Here is a 19338-nt window from a genome sequence, read left to right on the forward strand (position 1 = left end):
TGTGTGTCTCACCTGTGTGGCCAGACTGAGGACCTGCTGCACCAGCTCCTGAGTCTCAGAGGGCTTCTTGAGGAAAAGCTTGACGATGGCTGTGAGAAGAGTGAGCTGGACCTGAAACAACACACCCCCAAGGGTGTGAATGGTCTGACCCAACCTCATACCTGCTCAAATAGTGAAAGTGGCTGCCAAACCCAGATAATAAAGGTTATTACTGTTAGGGCTAGACCAAATCAACTCCCAGCACCTATCCCTAAGGCACATGTGTAGTAGATATGAAAGGCTGACTTTAATGAAAGCAATATAGCAGAAATTACAGACAAGGGCAAAGTGGAGCTATAACCATATCCAATCCAGTCTTTGCCCTAGTTTAATTTCTGTCAGGGTGTAAAAGTCCCAAACATCTGGCATTAAGATTGTCAAATGAAACCAGCAGATTTATATTAAGTGTCCTGGGGACAGAGGTAGATTAGAAATTGGGTAGAGGACTAGGGTTGCTGACCTCAACTAACCTGGGCGCTCCGCTCTGGGACAACTGACCTGGGCGCTCCGCTCTGGGACAACTGACCTGGGCGCTCCGCTCTGGGACAACTGACCTGGGCGCTCCGCTCTGGGACAACTGACCTGGGCGCTCCGCTCTGGGACAACTGACCTGGGCGCTCCGCTCTGGGACAACTGACCTGGGCGCTCCGCTCTGGGACAACTGACCTGGTCGCTCCGCTCTGGGACAACTGACCTGGTCGCTCCGCTCTGGGACAACTGACCTGGGCGCTCCGCTCTGGGACAACTGACCTGGGCGCTCCGCTCTGGGACAACTGACCTGGGCGCTCCGCTCTGGGACAACTGACCTGGGCGCTCCGCTCTGGGACAACTGACCTGGGCGCTCCGCTCTGGGACAACTGACCTGGGCGCTCCGCTCTGGGACAACTGACCTGGGCGCTCCGCTCTGGGACAACTGACCTGGGCGCTCCGCTCTGGGACAACTGACCTGGGCGCTCCGCTCTGGGACAACTGACCTGGGCGCTCCGCTCTGGGACAACTGACCTGGGCGCTCCGCTCTGGGACAACTGACCTGGGCGCTCCGCTCTGGGACAACTGACCTGGGCGCTCCGCTCTGGGACAACTGACCTGGTCGCTCCGCTCTGGGACAACTGACCTGGTCGCTCCGCTCTGGGACAACTGACCTGGGCGCTCCGCTCTGGGACAACTGACCTGGGCGCTCCGCTCTGGGACAACTGACCTGGGCGCTTCGCTCTGGGACAACTGACCTCCGTGGTCTGCTCTCGGAGAACTGACCTGCGTGCTCTCGTCATGGAAGCCCTCCAGGAAGCTCTCCAGCAGCTCGTCGGCGTTGTCGATCCTCTCAGCGTACTCGCCCACGATCCAGATCATGGCGGCACGCGCATCCGGCTCGTCCAGAGAATCCAGGTTCTCACACAGCGTGGCGATGATGCTTTCATACCTGAGCAGAGAGAGAAAGTATAAAGGGTCAGGGTATAAACTAGTGTCTGTCTGGGGCTATACAAAAGTCTTGTATAGACACAGACAGTGGCAGTATAGTCCCTACTGAAAAACAAAAGGCAAGAATGAGGAAAAAATTCTCAAACTTCATTGATTATTATTGGGAATGGAGGGAAAAGGACACCTACTTGTTGGGGTATTTGCGGAAGATGTCCCTGATGACCACGATGGCCTCCTGCACCACATAGTTGACCTTGGTCTGGATGAGGTCTAGCAGGGTGCTAACACAGCGCTCAGCAGATTGCTAAAAAGGAGACAACCGGAACAGAGTCAACACAGACCCAAAACTGTTTTTTTCACAGTGGCCAAAGTACCTCGTTTAAACTCCTTCAAACAACTTTATAGGACTGGATGGCACTTTTTTGGAACAGCTATAAAATCTGAAGTTCAGATCGACATTGATCAGAGATCCTCTGTGTGTCCGTCTATGATGGTGTCTCAGATTCCAACCTCCACTTTGATGGCACAGCGCCCGATGGCCCTCACTGCCTTACGCACAAAGTCAACGTCTACCTCGGTGGCATACTCCTTCAGCTCAGCCAACACCTGGGAAGAGAGCAGGGCATATGAGTGAAAAACATCACACACACACGGTGGGAGGACATGCAAACATCTTGACACTGTAAGAAAATGGGTTGAGGAGATAAGGTTGAGGTTAGTAAAATTGTGTACACACACACACAAGTGTAAGCTACCCAAGGCCAGTCAGAGAAGCTACCAAAGCCTCCCTCAGAGATGGTGTTTATCCAGGTGTCTCTCTGTTGGACTGTAATGGCAAATTTACAGCAAGATTGTCCGAGCCTGCCTTAACTGTCAATCACGCTGACAGCTATCTCGGCTCTTCACAGCGAAGGAAGCGAGCACATCCGCTATCTAAAACGTGTGTTCATTAAGGCATCGTCTGACAGGAGCCGCTAAGAGCACCAGATAAGACTGATTAGGAGTGAAGCATTGGCATATGAACGTTTCTGTTGAAATTAGTCTTCAATATAGAGGTGCGGCTGAACAGATGGATCCAAGTCAGGGTTAGAGTATGCTATGCTTTATGAGGGCCATGTTGTTATGTTAACAAAATGTTCTATTTCTGGGGGGCAATACCATTATTATAAGTCAAACATATGCAACAGTATAACTTTAGACCGTCCCCTCGCCCATACCCGGGCGCGAACCAGGAACCCTCTGCACACATCAACAACAGTCACCCACGAAGCATCGTTACCCATCGCCCCACAAAAGCCACGGCTCTTGCAGAGCAAGGGGAACTACTACTTCAAGGTCTCAGAGCAAGTGACGTCACCGATTGAAACGATATTTAGTGCGCACCACTGCTAACTAAGCTAGCAGTTTCACATCCGTTACACATACACAGTACTAAGCTACCTTCACCAAAATGGTACAATGATCGTTTTCTGTGTAGAGTGACTAAGTATATAATGATGTACAGTAAATCATCAGAAATTAACACCCTAATACACTGAGTGAACAAAATATTAGGAACACCTGCTCTTTCCATGACTGACTGACCAGGTGAAAACAGGTGAAAGCTATGATCCCTTATTGATGTCACTTGTTAAATCGACTTCAATCAGTGTAGATGAAAGGAGGAAATAAGGATTTTTAAGCTTTGAGACAATTGAGACATGGATCGTGTATGTGTGCCATTCAGAGGGTGAATGGCCAAGAAAATATTTAAGTGCCTTTGAACGGTAGTAGCATGCACATTTTGACAGATTGAATTGCATGACTTTCACCAAATTTCCATGACCAACAACTGGTGGCATCCCTATTTACGTATAGAAAATTGTGGTATCAACACAGGGAGGCTGCTCTCTGATCCCATGTACCATCTCCTGTCATTGAGCAAGGCACTCAACCCCCCACAAAGTAGAACCCCTGCTAGGCAACTGTATGAAACACATGTGGTCAGCCCTCAGTGTGGAGAGCTACTGGGTGTTCAGGCTCTTGATCAAGCCCTTTAATAATGTCTGGTTGAGCAGTTCATTTCTAAACTGTGATTTGTTAGAAGGGGACAGGAATAAAAACCTGCACAACCATTAGTTCTCCTGGAGGATGGTTGAGCACCCTTGATGTAAAACATTGCAACATTACAAATAAGTTTTATGCCTTTTGAAATAATATGCTCATTCAATATATCAAAGATCAAATTAATATTGTAGGCTACAAATCTTTTTATTCAGCTGAAGCAAGCACAAAAATTTCCAGAAAATGTACCTTTTCTAGTTTAGTCATAATTATCTTAGCTACATTAGAGTTGTTTAGTTTGCAGGCTGACTATTATCTATTGTGTTACAATGTCCCATACATTGGATGCTCAAATCAATTGGAAGTATCTATAAAACAAGTTTTGAAGCAACATAATCCAAAAGAAAGGTTGCATCTAATGTTTATTCCTAAAAATAATGTTTACGATTCACAAATTATTATTTTGATTAAACCGAATCCCAACTAATTTAACTAGGCTTGTCAGTTAAGAACAAATTCTTATTTTCAATGAGGGCCTAGGAACTGCCTGTTCAGGGGCAGAACAACAGATTTGTACCTTGTCAGCTCGGGGGTTTGGACTTGCAACCATCCGGTTACTAGTCCAACTCTCTATAACCACTAGGCTACCCTGCCACGATATAAATCGTTCAAAAAAAGTAAATAAACTTTGTATGACCTTATTCGCAAGTGTCGGTGGAAGTTTTTTGGGACATGACGAAAACATTAATACATGCTAAAAATAGCTTAACAGTTAACTAGAGGGTACAATATATATTTTGAATTGGCTACCTAGTTAATTTTATAGGCCTACCTGCTGATGCAATGTCTGACTGTCTCTCTGTCCTTGATCAACGGCCCACTCGTCTTGCACTATGCAGGTGCACTAGTGACATTCCGATCCGGGCTATGTGCTATATGCTGATTCTATTTGATATTTAACTGTGCCTAAATAGATTACATTAACAGAAAATATTCAGAATTTCCATGACTGCCACAACATTTCAGATTTTATGACTTTCCAAAACTTTTCCAGGCCTGGAAAACACCATTTAAAAATCCCATGCTTTCATGAAAATCCAAGCACACTGGTTTGAGTGTGTCAAGAACTGCAAAGCTTTTGGGTTTTTCACGCTCAACAGTTTCCCCCAAGTATCAAGAATGGTCCACCATCCAAAGGACATCCAGCCAATTTGACAACTGTGGGAAACACTGGCGTCAACATTGGCCAGCATCCCTGTGGAATGCTTGACACCTTGTAGAGTCAATGCCCTCACAAACTGAGGCTGTTCTGAGGGCATAAGGGGGTGCAACTCAATGTTAGGAAGGTGTTCCTAATGTTTTGTACACTCAGTGTAGAGTTCTATTGACTGAGGTATAGGGTTCCATGAATGGTACCTGAGCTATGTTGGCCTGGGAGGCCAGACGAATCATGATGTCCAATTTCTCCAGTTTGACGTAGATGGGGTCATTGTACTTGACAAAGAACACCTTGATCTCCTGCTTAAGGATCTCAGGCCTAAAGAGTAGAGATTACATGTATTATAGGAACAGAACATCTATCTATCCATCTGGTCCTGATCTGAACCCACAAAGTTGAGAGAGGGGAAGGGTACATAGGAAGAGAAATTCTGTCATCTAGTGGCTAGGAAGTGAGGATGGCACCAAACTAAAACATGGTGCCAAAACATCGTAACTAAACAGTCTAATCTAACATCAAACATTCCACATCACTGAGGGATTAATTTAGAAAGGGCTAAAAACAAGGGATAATTAACTAGATTCAGCTGCCGGATGATATTTTCTTGAGTGGATGGTCAGGAGGCCAGAACATAATTACAAATCCTTTCTAGACTGCAAATTGACTGCAAGAAGCCCAAACAGATATAATATTTGACTAAAACATAATAATTTCAAACGTTGCTTACATTTGTATATGATCACATATAGTATATATATATATATCTTTGTTATGGGTGGGAATACTTTGGAACACATTTCCAAAACTAAAATCACAGATCTGATTTGCTGGTGTTTTTAGTCTTTTATATCCAACATTTTTTTTTAATACACTGAACAAAAATAGAAAAACGCAATATGCAACAATTTCTAAGATTTTACTGAGTTACAGTTCATCTAAGGAAATCAGTAGGCCCTAATCTATGGACTTCACGAGACTGGGAATACAGATATGCTTCTGTTGTTCACAGATACCTTTAAAAAAAAGTTGGGGGCGTGGATCAGAAAACCTGTCATGCAGCGTGACATCTCTGAATACATAAGATTTGATCAGGCTGTTCATTGTGGCCTATGTAATGTTGTCCCACTCCTCTTCAATGGCTGTGTGAAGTTGCTGGATATTGGTGGGAACCGACCCAGAGCATCCCAAACATGCTCAATGTGTGACATGTCTGATGAATATTCAGGCCATGGAAGAACTGGGACATTTTCAGCTACCAGGAATTGTGTACAGATCCTTCCGACATGGGGCTGTGTATTATCATGCTGAAACATAAGGTGATGGCAACGGATGAATGGGCCTCAAGATCTCGTCACGTTATCTCGGCAATTGTGTTCCTTGTCCGTAGCTTATGCCTGCCCATACCATAAATCCAACCGCCACCATGGGGCACTCTGTTCACAATGTTGACATCAGCAAACAAAATCTGCTTGACTCTGTTCCAGCCCTGATCCCTTAGAGGCTAGTCTAGGCTGTTTCTCTCTTGTCCATAGAAATACTCAGATATCAGTTATATTAGCCTAAATATTAAAAATGTATATTATAGCCATATCAAGTGTAGACTATTGTTATTTAATCTTGATCATCTGGGTAAGCACATTTCCAACCTTCTTCCATTATGCTACTTTTCGACAAAAAAGAAGTGACTGGATTTCACTTAGTATCTATAGTATAGCCTGCCTTACGCTGAATCGGAAAAAAACTATGGCTGGGAATGAAATCATGTTTGTCATCTGCCTGTTTGGCAGTTCTTCGGTTTCAGGACGAATGATAAAGGTGAGCAAGCAGACCTGACCGAAGTCACTTGCAGAATGCGCAAAAAGATTATCAGTGCAAAGGATGGATAAATGACAAACCTCTGCCAACATTTACAAGTCCATCATCCTCCTGAGTTTGCTACTCTGGGGCAGAAAAGGTAGACATGCTGATGTTCCTTGCCAGAAACCTTTAGGAAGGCCTAAGACATGGTAAAAGAAACAATTAGACTAAATGGTTCCTCATTTCCTCATTTTGCCCTCATTTAGGTTATTTTCATACTTTTTTTGTAACTTGTATGCCTATATTTAGGATTTGTACAGTTAGACAAAAGGCATATCCTAATAGGCCTATTATATTTTAGCCTATGCCAATGTTAATTTGTTTTTAAGTGTAATAAAGAATATTATAAATAATAATTTGTTTTGAATATTTAGAATTTTTACATTTCGAAAGGCAAAAGGCATAGCCTAAGGATAATAGGCCTATTAATTTTTAACCTAAGTCAATGTTCATTCAGGTATTAGAAAGAATGTTATAGGCTAAATAATAATTTGTTTTATTTGATTATTTTAGACTTTTATATAAATTCACAATTTGTAAGCTATTCAAACTAAATTGAGGCCCACACAGACTCATCATTAATTTATTTTTTGTTCCTGCTTATTGAAAGTGCTGCTGTGGGAGCTTATGCCCGATTGCCCGTAGCACAATTCAAGGACATTAATAAAGGCTGACAATATTAGTTTGTAACTTGTAAAAGCAACATTTAGCCTACTGTAACTTTTATTGAAGTAGGCTGTAGCCTATTATTGGCTATTTGGTTTGCAAGTAGGAAGTTTCCAACAGCACAATTTATTTTGCCTACACTTTGGTCAACTTCCTATTCGATTAGTTTATATTGCAATTGTTTGTTCTCTCTCTCATTATTACTATACTATGATTTTATATAGGCTATTCGCAAACAACTTTCTGAGATGGAACTCCGTTACGCCTAAAGATTCATTTGATAGTTGATAATGAAATAGTATGCAATAAATAAGGGCAACAAGTCAAATTCTATTTGAATGGGGATTGGGGAGAAAAAGTGAAATTACGATATTAAAACAATAAGCCAGACAACGGAGTGTCCATTGCAAAATGCCTATGATCACCAGACATTAGAGAGGGGGAAAAAAACATGTTAGGCCCTATCTCACATTTTGCGCTGCTTTGGTGCTCGCTGCTCTTTCTACAATCTACATTGTTCTCTTGCATTATGTTAACAGTCTAACTACAACATATGTATTGAAAATGTAGGCTCTGGAGTACCTTAAATTACATTTTAGGCAGAAACTCTAACTCAGCTCCATCCTTCATCATAACCAAACCCTTTGATAATGCCAACCACTTTATAAACTTGTTTGTTTACAAGATGAGCAAATTTAGGGAATCTTATGGGTCAGAAATTGATGTTCATATGATAAGGAAGATATACAAAACATTGCAGAGAGAATATCCAACTGACAATCTCTTAGAAAAAAATGTTAACGATTAAAAAGAACTGAATTTGGCACAAGATGGAGCGAAAGTTGGAGCATAACTAATTAAATTACAGTTAACAAAAATTGACGCTAACGTGTATAATTTATTCTACAAGAGACATTTACTAATTCTACAGCACAAAGCCAGAGTCATGTCTTAAATGTAAAACTAATAATGACTCAATAATCCATGCTTTCTGGAAATGCTAAAAAGTCCAGATGTTGTAAGCAGAGCTAGAAAGTCCAGATGTTGTAAGCAGAGCTAGAAAGTCCAGACGTTGTAGGCAGAGCTAGAAAGTCCAGACGTTGTAGGCAGAGCTAGAAAGTCCAGACGTTGTAGGCAGAGCTAGAAAGTCCAGATGTTGTAGGCAGAGCTAGAAAGTCCAGATGTTGTAGGCAGAGCTAGAAAGTCCAGATGTTGTAGGCAGCGCTAGAAAGTCCAGATGTTGTAGGCAGCGCGAGAAAGTCCAGATGTTGTAGGCAGAGCTAGAAAGTCCAGATGTTGTAAGCAGAGCTAGAAAGTCCAGATGTTGTAAGCAGAGCTAGAAAGCCCAGATGTTGTAAGCAGAGCTAGAAAGTCCAGATGTTGTAAGCAGAGAGAGAGTCCAGATGTTGTAGGCAGATCTAGAAGGTTGGCTGTCAGAAGGATTACTTTTAATCTGTCTGTCTGCATATTTAAAGTATAATGACCTTCCACTGACCTTGAATAAAGCATGTGTGTCTATGTATACTGATGACTCAGCAGAGTACAGGTCGGCTGAAACAGTCAAATAAACAACTGACACCCTTAACATAGCGCTCCAGTCAGTTTTAGAACGGGTAACTAGAAATAGGCTGGTGCTAAATATAAAAGAAAACTCAAAGCATAATATTTTGGGAAAATCACTTGCTCAACCCTAAACCTCATCTGGATCCATTTTTGAATATGTGCCTATTGAGCAAGTTGAAGAGACTAAACATCTGGGTGTCACCCTAGATAGCCCGCTATCATGGTCAAAACATATAGACTCAATGGTTACTAAAATGGGAAGAGGTCTGTCCATGATAAGGCACTGCTCTACCTTCTTGATATCTCATTCAACCAGACAGGTCCTATAGGCCTTGGTTTCGTCTCACCTGGACTACTGTCCAGTTGTGTGGTCAGGTGGGGCAAAGAAGGACATGGACCAACTGCAATTTGTCTAAAACAGAGCAGCACGTATTGCACTTAAATGTACACGGAGGGCTAATGTCAATGACATGCATGTCATTCTCTTCTGGCTCAAAGTTGAGGAGAGATTGTCTGCATCACTATTGGTCTTTGTGCGAGGTGTTGATGTGTTGAATGTACCAAGCTGTCTGTTCAAGCAGTTGGCACATAGCTTGGACAACTCATCTGTATCACACAAGACATGCAACCAGAGGTCTCTTCACAGTCCTCAGGTCCAAAACAGAGGCTGGGAAACACACAGTATTAAATAGAGCCATGACTAAATGGAACTCTCTGCCACCCCAGGTAACTCAAGCTAGCAATAAAAACAGATTTTAAAAAATAGATAAAAGAACATGGCAAGACAGGGATTGTGAAGAGATAGACATTTCTATGCATTTTGTATTGTATTTGCATTGCATTATGTATGTTATACGTGGTTGGGATATGACTGTGACGTGGATGTCTCGTCTGGCTATCTTAAGATGAATGCATTAACTGTGGGTTGCTCTGGATGGGAGCACCTGCTGAATGGCTAAATTGTGATGTAAATGTAGTGCTATGTATGTATATTATGTATTTGATCTGTTGTGTTTCCTGTTTGGACCGCAGGAAGAGTAACCGTTGCCTCGGTAGCAGCTAATTGGGGATCCTAATAAATACTAAATATGGCAAATAGGGAATTGGCCATTGGGCATGTCGCCCTGCCATGTGCTCTCTGCACTGTTGTGTGCTGCCAGACTCCGGCGGTGCAGTGAAGTTCAAATATGCTACAACATCGTTTGGACATCACGATGTCGTCACCATAGACGATGGCTGTCAAACATTGTCGATAGACGATGCAATCGTAAAATCTCCCAACCCTACAATAAAGTATTTATCAGCAAGTTGCCCCCTGACCTTTTCTGGACGATGAGGTTGATATTCCTGAGGGCCACATACTGGACCTCTGGCTCCCCAGAGAGAAGGGTGACCAGCGGGGGGGACAGCTTCTTCAGCAGGGTGTTGTAGTAGTCCAACTCCTTGGGTAGCAGTTCCAGGAACTTCATCAGCACCTTGACAGCCGACAGCACCACCGCCGAGTTAGCGTGGGAGAGACGGGGCGTGACCCGCTCGCAGATGCTGGGAGAGAAAGAGGAGGACAGACATGTTTATTACAAAGTCATTAAAAGTTGACAACATCAAAATAGGTGAATGTATGCACAAATGCAGCAGCTGGTAAAGTTTTAGTCCGCAGGAATTCTTGTGGAGATTTATCACAACACCCATCAACTAACATTCAAAAGTTCTCACATAAAAATAAATACAACTTGGATGTGTATTGCAAATATGTTTCTCTGACAACTAAGTCAGCATTAAGTTTAGTTTCTATGAAAAAAAATCCTAAAAAAAATCCTAAAAGTCTTCAGAATGATAACTGAACGTACCTCTGGGCCTCGCGCTCGTCTTTGGGGTTGTAGTTGGACAGGCAGTCCAGGATGAAGATCTGGCCCCACTCTGTGCACTCGTTGAGGGCTGTCAGCAGCTTGTTGATGTTCTGTGGGTTGAGGTCCAGCAGGTTGCTGTTGGGGTGGGACTCACTAATCTCAGACAGAGCTGCCACCGCGTTGGCCACCACCTGGAGGTTCAGACAGTGGCCAGTGATTAGGAAAACATGATGTACTCTGTCTTGTCTTGTCTAGCATGGTAGAGCAAAGCCTTTCATAGGGGAAAAAGTTTGAATCATGACTAACTCTGTTGAAACAGGTCTTGGAAAAACACCCTTATAGGCTGTTTTTAAATTACCCCAGGCCCCAGAAGGATGTTTATAAGTTTTTAAAAAGTCTGAAAATGTACATAGTCTTGGCTGTGCCTAGGGTCCTAGTGCCAGCCAAACCTACCATGGGGTTGGAGTCGGCAATGAGATCCCTGAGGGAGTCCAGGAAACCCTGGTCCTCCACCATCTGGGCGTTGATGTCGTGGAGCTTTGCCACGCACACTGCTGCTGTCTTTCTCACGTATGGGTCCTCGTCCTTCAGACACTTTCTCAGCGGCTCACACAGGTACTCTGTAATCTTGTCCACGCGGATGCAGCCCATGGTGCGCACAGCCAGGGCACGGATCAGGGGGTTAGGGTCCTCACAGTCCTGAGGGAGAGAGAGGTAAGATATCTATGGGTAGGGAAGTGCAGTATTGTAAGGGCTCGGCTGTGTAATTTGTTAAAAGCCAATGTAAGTGGAAAACCATGTATAAAAAAATAGAAGGCCTTGCCTTGACAAAGCTGTTGACAGCCATGATGGCCATGTCGGGCTGGCTCTTGGCGTAGTTCATCAGGTACAGGTAGACCAGCTTTTTCAGCTCCAGGTTATCAGTCTGCATGCAGTTCACCACATCTGGGAAGAGGGAGCTAAAGAACAGAGGGATAGGACATCACCAATGTTTTCTCATCACTATAACTCACAATATTTTTGACAGGGAGGCAATTATAACTCTACATATCAAGTCAGAACATTTTTCATTAAAATATTTTGATCTCTCTTTAATAATAGCAAGTTATCTCTGATAATCTCTAACTATAGACAAGTAGGCAGTCTATTTTACATTGAAGTAAAAGTAATTGTTGAACAATGTTTGGAGAGCAGAAGTCATTAGGCAATGTCAGTGGGATGTATAGGTCAACACACAGAACTGTCAAAGTATGTAATCAGGTGTACTGTACCTGACATCCTTGCCCACAGTCATAGCCGCAATGACCTTCTTCACTGCCTCCTTTCTCTTCTCTTTCTTCTCATTGTTCAGCTCTGCCTTCAGCTCAAAGATCTCCCCTGTAACAGGATACATGCAACGTTAGTGACAGTCCAATGTGAAAACAGAATGATGCTCTCATCCAGCAACACTGGTTGAGCTGTCAGTTCAGTTGTCAATTTTATCATGAACAGTTCAGCCTTTAGTGGTAATTTCATACATTCTGTGTTTGTGAGGAAAGGAGAGTAGGAGACAATCTATTTTCCACAAGAGTTATGTTGCACTGTTTAATATTATCCACACCAACCTAATGATAGTTGTGCACTCTTGATCAAGGGGGTGATGTGTCATTTACATTTACATTGAAGAAGACAACACCAAGAATCGTTTTAAGACTCACCTTTTTTATTTGTTGTAAAATATTTTGAGTCAGTCATTGTAGATGTTCTTCAAATCTGTTACAGGGAAATGTCCAGCATTAGAGGACACAGGACAGGACACATATAACAGGCCTAAGTAATGTGGTGGTAAAAAAATATATACTCAAACGTTGTTTGTTTTTTACTCAAACCACCTGCGGACTGGACCCCTACGCGTGTTCGACGTGACACCCCTGGCCTAGAGGCTACGACGAAACATTGCTAATAATTATAGTTATATATAATCTTGGCTTCTAAATATGTTTTATACAGTTGAATGAGACATTACAACCAAAGCACAAATATTACAGCATTCAATGACAGACAACAGCTGGATGTCACGACCGCAGCAATCAGCATCACTTTCACCGGCTAACGTTAACTACCTTTCTAGTTAGGAAGGCAGTTTACTGCCTTTTATAATACAGAGAAAAAACTGGTTGGTCAATAGACTAGCTATTATAAATTCAACAAGCTTAAACTAACAACAGAGCCATGTTGACCCCATTATCATAACACCAGTGGAGAAGGTGAAATATCTGTAATACTAAACTATATCATTAGCTGGCTATGGATGTGAGGCCTCGGTACTTTCAGATAGGTAGTTAGCATTAACGTAAAGCCCATTGAAGTGAATTAACGTAAAACATCTAAATTATAAATGGAAAGGTACAGACTTGTTTTTAGGTAATTTCAATAAGAAAATACGTCGCTCGGGTGAGTGACGTTATTCCACAATTTGAAAGATGTTTTTCCTCCTTGATTACAGCAAAGGGATAGCTAGCCGTGGAAAGACAGCACTCCCGGAAAAAAAAATGAGTGACAGGCGTCGGAGACAGAAAGGCGTAACACTGGAGTTCATTTCCACCGGAAATAGCCGGACTATCTTTACAGAGGGGAAAGGAGTAGTTCAAAGAAACGCGAAAACCTGCTTGTAACGTTTGAATTAAATACATAAGGGTAGCTAGGTATGCGTCTTTGTGATTAGTCTGTCCCATTTTCATCCGTGGAAATTGATGTAGCTAGCTATTTATATTTGTTGAACCTGTGCAGTATTAAGTGGTACTACTAAGCAAGCTAACTAACTTCACTCGCAGTCTCTTTTAGCCAACTTGGCTAGCTATTTAGGTAATTGAGCCTTTTGCCAAACGTGTTTGAAATCAGCAGCCATGGCAGAACGTGGTGCACATTTGACAGCTGCAGCTGCAGATGACAGACCGTCGATATTCGAGGTCTTGGCACAGGACTCCCTGATGGGTGCAGTCAGACCCGCCTTGCGACACGCAGTGAAGGTTCGACGACATTTTCTCACCCATGTCATTTTTGCTACATCTACAGACACCTGGTGTGTATTTATTACACCGAGTCTGTTGCATAACTTTTCGTTTTGCAACAGAATCAGTTTACTCCAAACGGTAAACATTTCGCAACAAACGTGTTTCTATTGGACACATTCAGGTAGGTCCTTCCCCGTTTCGTTCTTAAACGGTTAACTGTTTCCAAAGTAATACGTAATAAATACACTCCAGGGAGAAACTATATAAACCATGTTTATCCAACAACGGTTGATTATTTGAAACGGCTGGAACAAAATCCTGCACACATGCTCATATTTGTGCAGGAGAACGTTGGCCCATCAAGGTATCCGTCGAGACGACTTTTATAGCATTATGATGTTGGATCACTTGATGTGTTAAATAGTTTGTATTCAACCTTGTATGGCCTTCTTAAAATGTGGTGTCCATATACTGACTTTGCTGTGTGATTCAAGTTTGATATAATGCAAGTTCCTTCTCTCAACTATTACCTCAGGTTCTGGCTGAGTCTAACCCCTCTCGCTACGGATTCCTCTGGCGGAGATTTGACGAGATTCACAGTGTTCTCGATGTATTGCTTCAGCACCATTTTCTGTCACGGACTAGCGCCTCATTCTCTGAGAACTTTTACAGCCTAAAGCGCGTGGCTGCTTCTGGTCGCGAGCGGCCAGCTCACCTGGGTCTGCGTGGGAAACACCACTGGTGCTCGCTGATCCTGCTTGCCCTCATTCCTTACTTGAGGGCCAAGCTGGAACAGGTACTGGCCAAGCAGAGGGATGAGGACGATTTTTCCATCCGCCTGCCACAGACGCCCTTGCAGAGGATGTACAGGGCCTTCCTGGCAGCCTACCCCTATGTCAGCGTGGGCTGGGACAGCTGGGTATTCTGCCAGCAGCTGTTGTATGTGTTTGGCCGAGCCAAGACCCACTCACCATTTCTGTGGCTGGCAGGTGTCAGGCTGGCTCACCTCACAGGACATGACATCACAAATATGGACCTCAAACCAGCCTCGCCTTCCAGGGCCATCGGCTCAAGGTAAGAATGAAATTGGGATATCCTGTCTCAAGGGACCCTGAGTTCAAAAAGTTTAACTTCTTATGGCTAACGGGATCGATATGACAACAGCCAGTGAAAGTGCAGGGTGCCAAATTCAAAACAAATCTCATAATTAAAATTCCTCAAACATACAAGTATTATACACCATTTTAAATATAAACTTGTTGTTAATCTCACCAGTGTCCGATTTTCAAAAAGGCTTTACGACGAAAGCACACCAAACGATTATCTTGTCTGCACCTAGTCACAGAAAAACAGCCATTTTTCCAGCCAAAGAGTTGTCAAAGAGAAAGTCACAAAAAGCAGAAAGAGAAAATTAATCACATATCTTTGATGATCTTCATCAGATGACACTCATAGGACTTCATGTTACACAATACATGTATGTTTTGTTTGATAAAGTTAATATTTATATCCAAAAATTTCAGTTTACATTGGCGCGTTATGTTCAGTAATGTTTTGCTTCCAATACATCCAGTGATTTTGCAGAGAGCCACATCAATTTACAGAAATACTCATAAATGTTGATAAATACAAGTGTTATGCATGGAACTTCAGATAAACTTCTCCTTAATGCAACCGCTGTCAGATATCAAAAAAGCTTTACCAAAAAAAGCACACCATGCAATAATTTGAGTATAGCGCTCAGACAAAACAAGCCATACAGCTATCCGCCATGTTGTGGAGTCAACAGAAGTCAGAAATAGCATTATAAATATTCACTTGCCTTTGATCTTCATCAGAATGCACTCCAAGGAATCCCAGTTCCACAATAAATGTTGGATTTGTTCGATAAAGTCCATTTATGTCCAAATACCTCCTTTTTGTTTGCACATTTAGTACACAATCCAAACTCACGAGGCGCAGGAAAGTCCAGGCGAAAGTTCAGACTAAAAGTTATATTACAGTTCGTAGAAACATGTCAAACGAAGTATAGAATCAATCTTTTGGATGTTTTTACCATAACTCTTCAATAATGTTTCAACCGGAGAATTCCTTTGTCTGTAGAAATGCGATGGAACACAGCTAACTCTCACCTGAGTGCGCGTGATCAGCTCATGGCACTCTGGCAGACACCTGACTCAATCAGCTCTCATTCCCCCCTCCTTCATAGAAGCCTCAAACAAGGTTCTAAAGACTGACATCTAGTGGAAGCCTTAGGGAGTGCAATATGACCCATAGACACTGTATATTCGATAGGCAATGACTTGAAAAACTACAAACCTCAGATTTCCCACTTCCTGGTTGGATTTTTTTCTCAGGTTTTTGCCTGCCATATGAGTTCTGTTATACTCACATACACCATTCAAACAGTTTTAGAAACTTCAGTGTTTTCTATCCAAATCTAATATTAATAATATGCATATATTAGCAACTGGGCCTGAGTAGCAGGCAGTATACTCTGGGTACCTTATTCATCCAAGCTACTCAATACTGCCCCCAGCCATAAGAAATGTAATCACTTTTAAAAGCATTTAGCCTATAAGCATACTTCCCTCTAAGTTGTTATTTCTTCCCAGTGTTGGTGAGAGGCTGCGGAGGCTGACGTCGACAGTGGTGGGGGGTGTGGCTCTGTCCCTCTCCACTAGTCTTTCCTTGGGAGTGTTTTTCCTGCAGTTCCTCGAGTGGTGGTACTCCTCAGAGAACCAGAGCACCATCAAGACCCTGACCTCCCTCCCCACACCACCCCCTCCCATCCACCTCCAGAACCAAGAACCACTGACCAGACACAGCAAAGCATGTCCACTCTGCTGCAAGATCCGCACCAATGATACCGTCCTCTCCACCTCTGGGTTTGTCTTCTGTTACCGCTGTATTTATGTCTACATCAAAGCCAACCAGAGGTGTCCGATGACTGGGTACCCCACTGAACTTCAGCATCTCATCAAGATTTACTCACCAGAGAGCTAGAGAGAATCTTATTTCCATTCCAATGAAGGACTTTGACAATCATGTCACAATGACAATTTATACTGTAATTGATTTGTTAGTTGACTATATCCCTTATGAACACTTGTAAATAATTTAAAGCACTAACATATCCCTAGCCGTCATAATAGTTTAAATGCCCAGTGCAGATATTTTTCTCAATATCAACTCCCTTTTTTCTATATTTACAACTTAAGTCAGCTATGCTGGCCTATGGAGTCCCTTGGGAAACCCAACTACTGAAACATCCTTTTAACACCAACTGTTCGTGTCCCCTAAATCAGGTAGATGCATTTCTTCATATGATGTGGGAGTTAAATGCTTTTGGGGGAAAGTTACAAAATTTATTTTTAAGTGCATGAATTTAAATATTCAATGCTTTCCATCTATGTTAATGATTCCAGCCACTTGAATCTCTCAATCAGAGAAGATTACTGCGGGCAGACAGAACCAAAAATATAAGCTCAATGTGTAAAGTGTTGGTCCCATGGTTCATGAGCTGAAACAAATGATCCCAGAAATGTTTCATATGCACAAAAAGCTTATTTCTCTCAAATTTGGTGCACACATTTGTTTACATCCCTGTTAGTGAGTGTTTCTCCTTTGCCAAGATAATCCATCTACCTGATCGGTGTGGTATATCAAGTTGATAAAACAGCATAAAATTTACACAGGTGTATCTTGTGTAAGGGACATTAAAAGGCCACTCTAAAATGTACAGTTTTGCAACACAAAACAATGCCGCAGATGTCTGAAGTTTTGAGGGAACGTGCAATTGGCATGCTGACTGCAGAAATGTCCACCAGAGCTGTTGCCAGAGAATTGAATGTTAATTTTTCTACCATAAACTGCCTCCAACATAATTTGAGACTTTGGCAGTGCATCCAATAGGCTTGGGCTATACAGGGGTATTTGGAAATAGCCATGGGATGGTTTTTCAGTATTGCCAATAACGTTGACACTATTTTAAGTTGTTCAATAAATGTTAATATTTGTAACTACTTTTAAGTAAATACGTGCAGTCAACTTGTAAAATAATGTGACAGGTGAAATTAACACGATCTGCTTTATTTCCTAATTGTTTTTGCTTCGATTGATCACGGACATGCAACTATAGTTTTCCAACACAGAAAATAAATTAGTGCAACACATTTGGCAGAAAATATATTCATTTTCATTAGCTGACAACAGAAGTACAAAGCTATTTGTCTGGCAGCCGCAAGTAAATTAGCTTACAATGAAAAAGCAAGGTCTTTTTTGAAAAGATGATGCATGGCCATCATATTTCCAATGTTTAAAAGAATGTAGCCAGCTACATTTCCTAATGTTTTGCTTAAAGTTAATCTTGCATTTTACCTGAGATAAGTAGGCTAGTGTAACAGTATAATTTTAAACCGTCCCCTCGCCCATACCCGGACGCGAACCAGGTACCTTCTGCACACATCAACAACAGTCACCCACGAAGCATCGTTACCCATCACTCCACAAAAGCCGCGGCCCTTGCAGAGCAAGGGGAACTACTACTTCAAGGTCTCAGAGCAAGTGACGTAACAGATTGAAACGTTATTTAGTGCGCACAGCGCGCACCGCTAACTAAGCTAGCCGTTTCACATCCGTTACACTAGCTACACCGAGAAAAGTAGCCACATATTGTCAGAGTACCGTCTGTTGATTGAATGCCCGTTCGTGAATTCTCATCCGAGTAGAGAAGTGCAACTGAAGCACAAAATGAGTCTGATGCAGAAATTACAAGAAGCATTTTAGATCTGCGTTTACAAAACGCAGTAAGAGACTTCGTATGCATTTTATATTTTTTTCTGCGTTAACGTGACCCCTAAGTTTAACTTGCTAGTTTTAGTTTAGTTTATTTTCACAGGGACAGTGCACATTAATCAACGTTTCAGTAAAAGTGCCGGTTTTAGCCAGCTTGCTAATTTTCAACGCAGTTCCTGGGCAGGTTATTAAAAACAATTACAATATAGACAATAGCACCATAGAACAAGCAAGACATGGCAACATAGGACAAGCAAGACATAGCATACAGACAGAGCAACGTAGGACAAGCAAGACGTAGCATACAGACAGAGCAACATAGAACAAAAAGCAGCAAGACAAAATTCATAAAAGCAACAAAGTGTTTCCACACCTCACAAGCTACAGACAACAGACAACAGACAACATGGAAAGCGGCAACACACAGCTAGGGACCATGTTCACAAATCTGATTGACCTTTAGCCATGTTCTAAGTAAATTACTCTAAGGTGACGGGGAATCATATTGTGTAAACTTTGTCGTGCTTTGGAAGTCAAATTCCTTTGGATGAGTTATCGGTACATCTGCCACTGCTATCTTTTGATTTCCTTGGGTTTTCGTCCCTTTGCTTCTCCCCAATCTTCTTCGAGCATAGCAGGCAGGCCCGTTGCCCTAGCGAATCCAGACTCGACACAGGTTGTAGGCATGCTGCTTCAGTGCCAGTACCTTTCTTTCTTCAGACAAGTATGCCTCAAAACTGTTATTTTTCACAATGTCTCGTTCACATTCGCTTGTAAATGTCCAAACTCACCAAAAATGTAATTCTGTAGCTCCTAATGATATGTATAACTTTATGAGCTGGATTGCCTGACTTTGCAATTAGTTAATTTTCATTTGCACTTTTTAGCATATTTA

General features: G+C 42.4%; 2 protein-coding genes across 3 annotated transcripts in view; one reads left to right on the forward strand and one right to left on the reverse strand.

Moving 5' to 3' along the window:
* The window catches only part of ap2b1 (adaptor related protein complex 2 subunit beta 1), a 79562-nt gene extending 66360 nt beyond the window's left edge, over positions 1-13202 (reverse strand). For both annotated transcript variants that reach the window (XM_046324521.1, XM_046324512.1), the window contains exons 1-12: positions 13047-13202; positions 12351-12405; positions 11925-12030; positions 11477-11612; positions 11107-11352; positions 10654-10844; positions 10127-10348; positions 4918-5038; positions 1969-2064; positions 1647-1762; positions 1294-1459; positions 13-111 (exon numbers count right to left, since the gene is read on the reverse strand). In XM_046324521.1, the coding sequence (XP_046180477.1) occupies positions 13-111; positions 1294-1459; positions 1647-1762; positions 1969-2064; positions 4918-5038; positions 10127-10348; positions 10654-10844; positions 11107-11352; positions 11477-11612; positions 11925-12030; positions 12351-12387 (1536 nt within the window). In that variant the 5' untranslated portion in view covers positions 12388-12405; positions 13047-13202. The remainder of the gene's footprint in view (positions 1-12; positions 112-1293; positions 1460-1646; positions 1763-1968; positions 2065-4917; positions 5039-10126; positions 10349-10653; positions 10845-11106; positions 11353-11476; positions 11613-11924; positions 12031-12350; positions 12406-13046) is intronic.
* Positions 13181-17821, forward strand: pex12 (peroxisomal biogenesis factor 12). The gene is made up of 3 exons (XM_046324532.1): positions 13181-13661; positions 14182-14720; positions 16262-17821. Exons 1-3 carry the CDS (start codon positions 13539-13541, stop codon positions 16650-16652), a joined length of 1053 nt encoding a protein of 350 aa, XP_046180488.1. The 5' UTR covers positions 13181-13538; the 3' UTR covers positions 16653-17821.
* The last annotated feature ends 1517 nt before the right edge of the window (positions 17822-19338 follow it).

The sequence above is a fragment of the Oncorhynchus gorbuscha genome, linkage group LG02 (genome assembly GCF_021184085.1).
Source record: "Oncorhynchus gorbuscha isolate QuinsamMale2020 ecotype Even-year linkage group LG02, OgorEven_v1.0, whole genome shotgun sequence".
NCBI classification, from domain to species: Eukaryota; Metazoa; Chordata; class Actinopteri; order Salmoniformes; family Salmonidae; genus Oncorhynchus; species Oncorhynchus gorbuscha.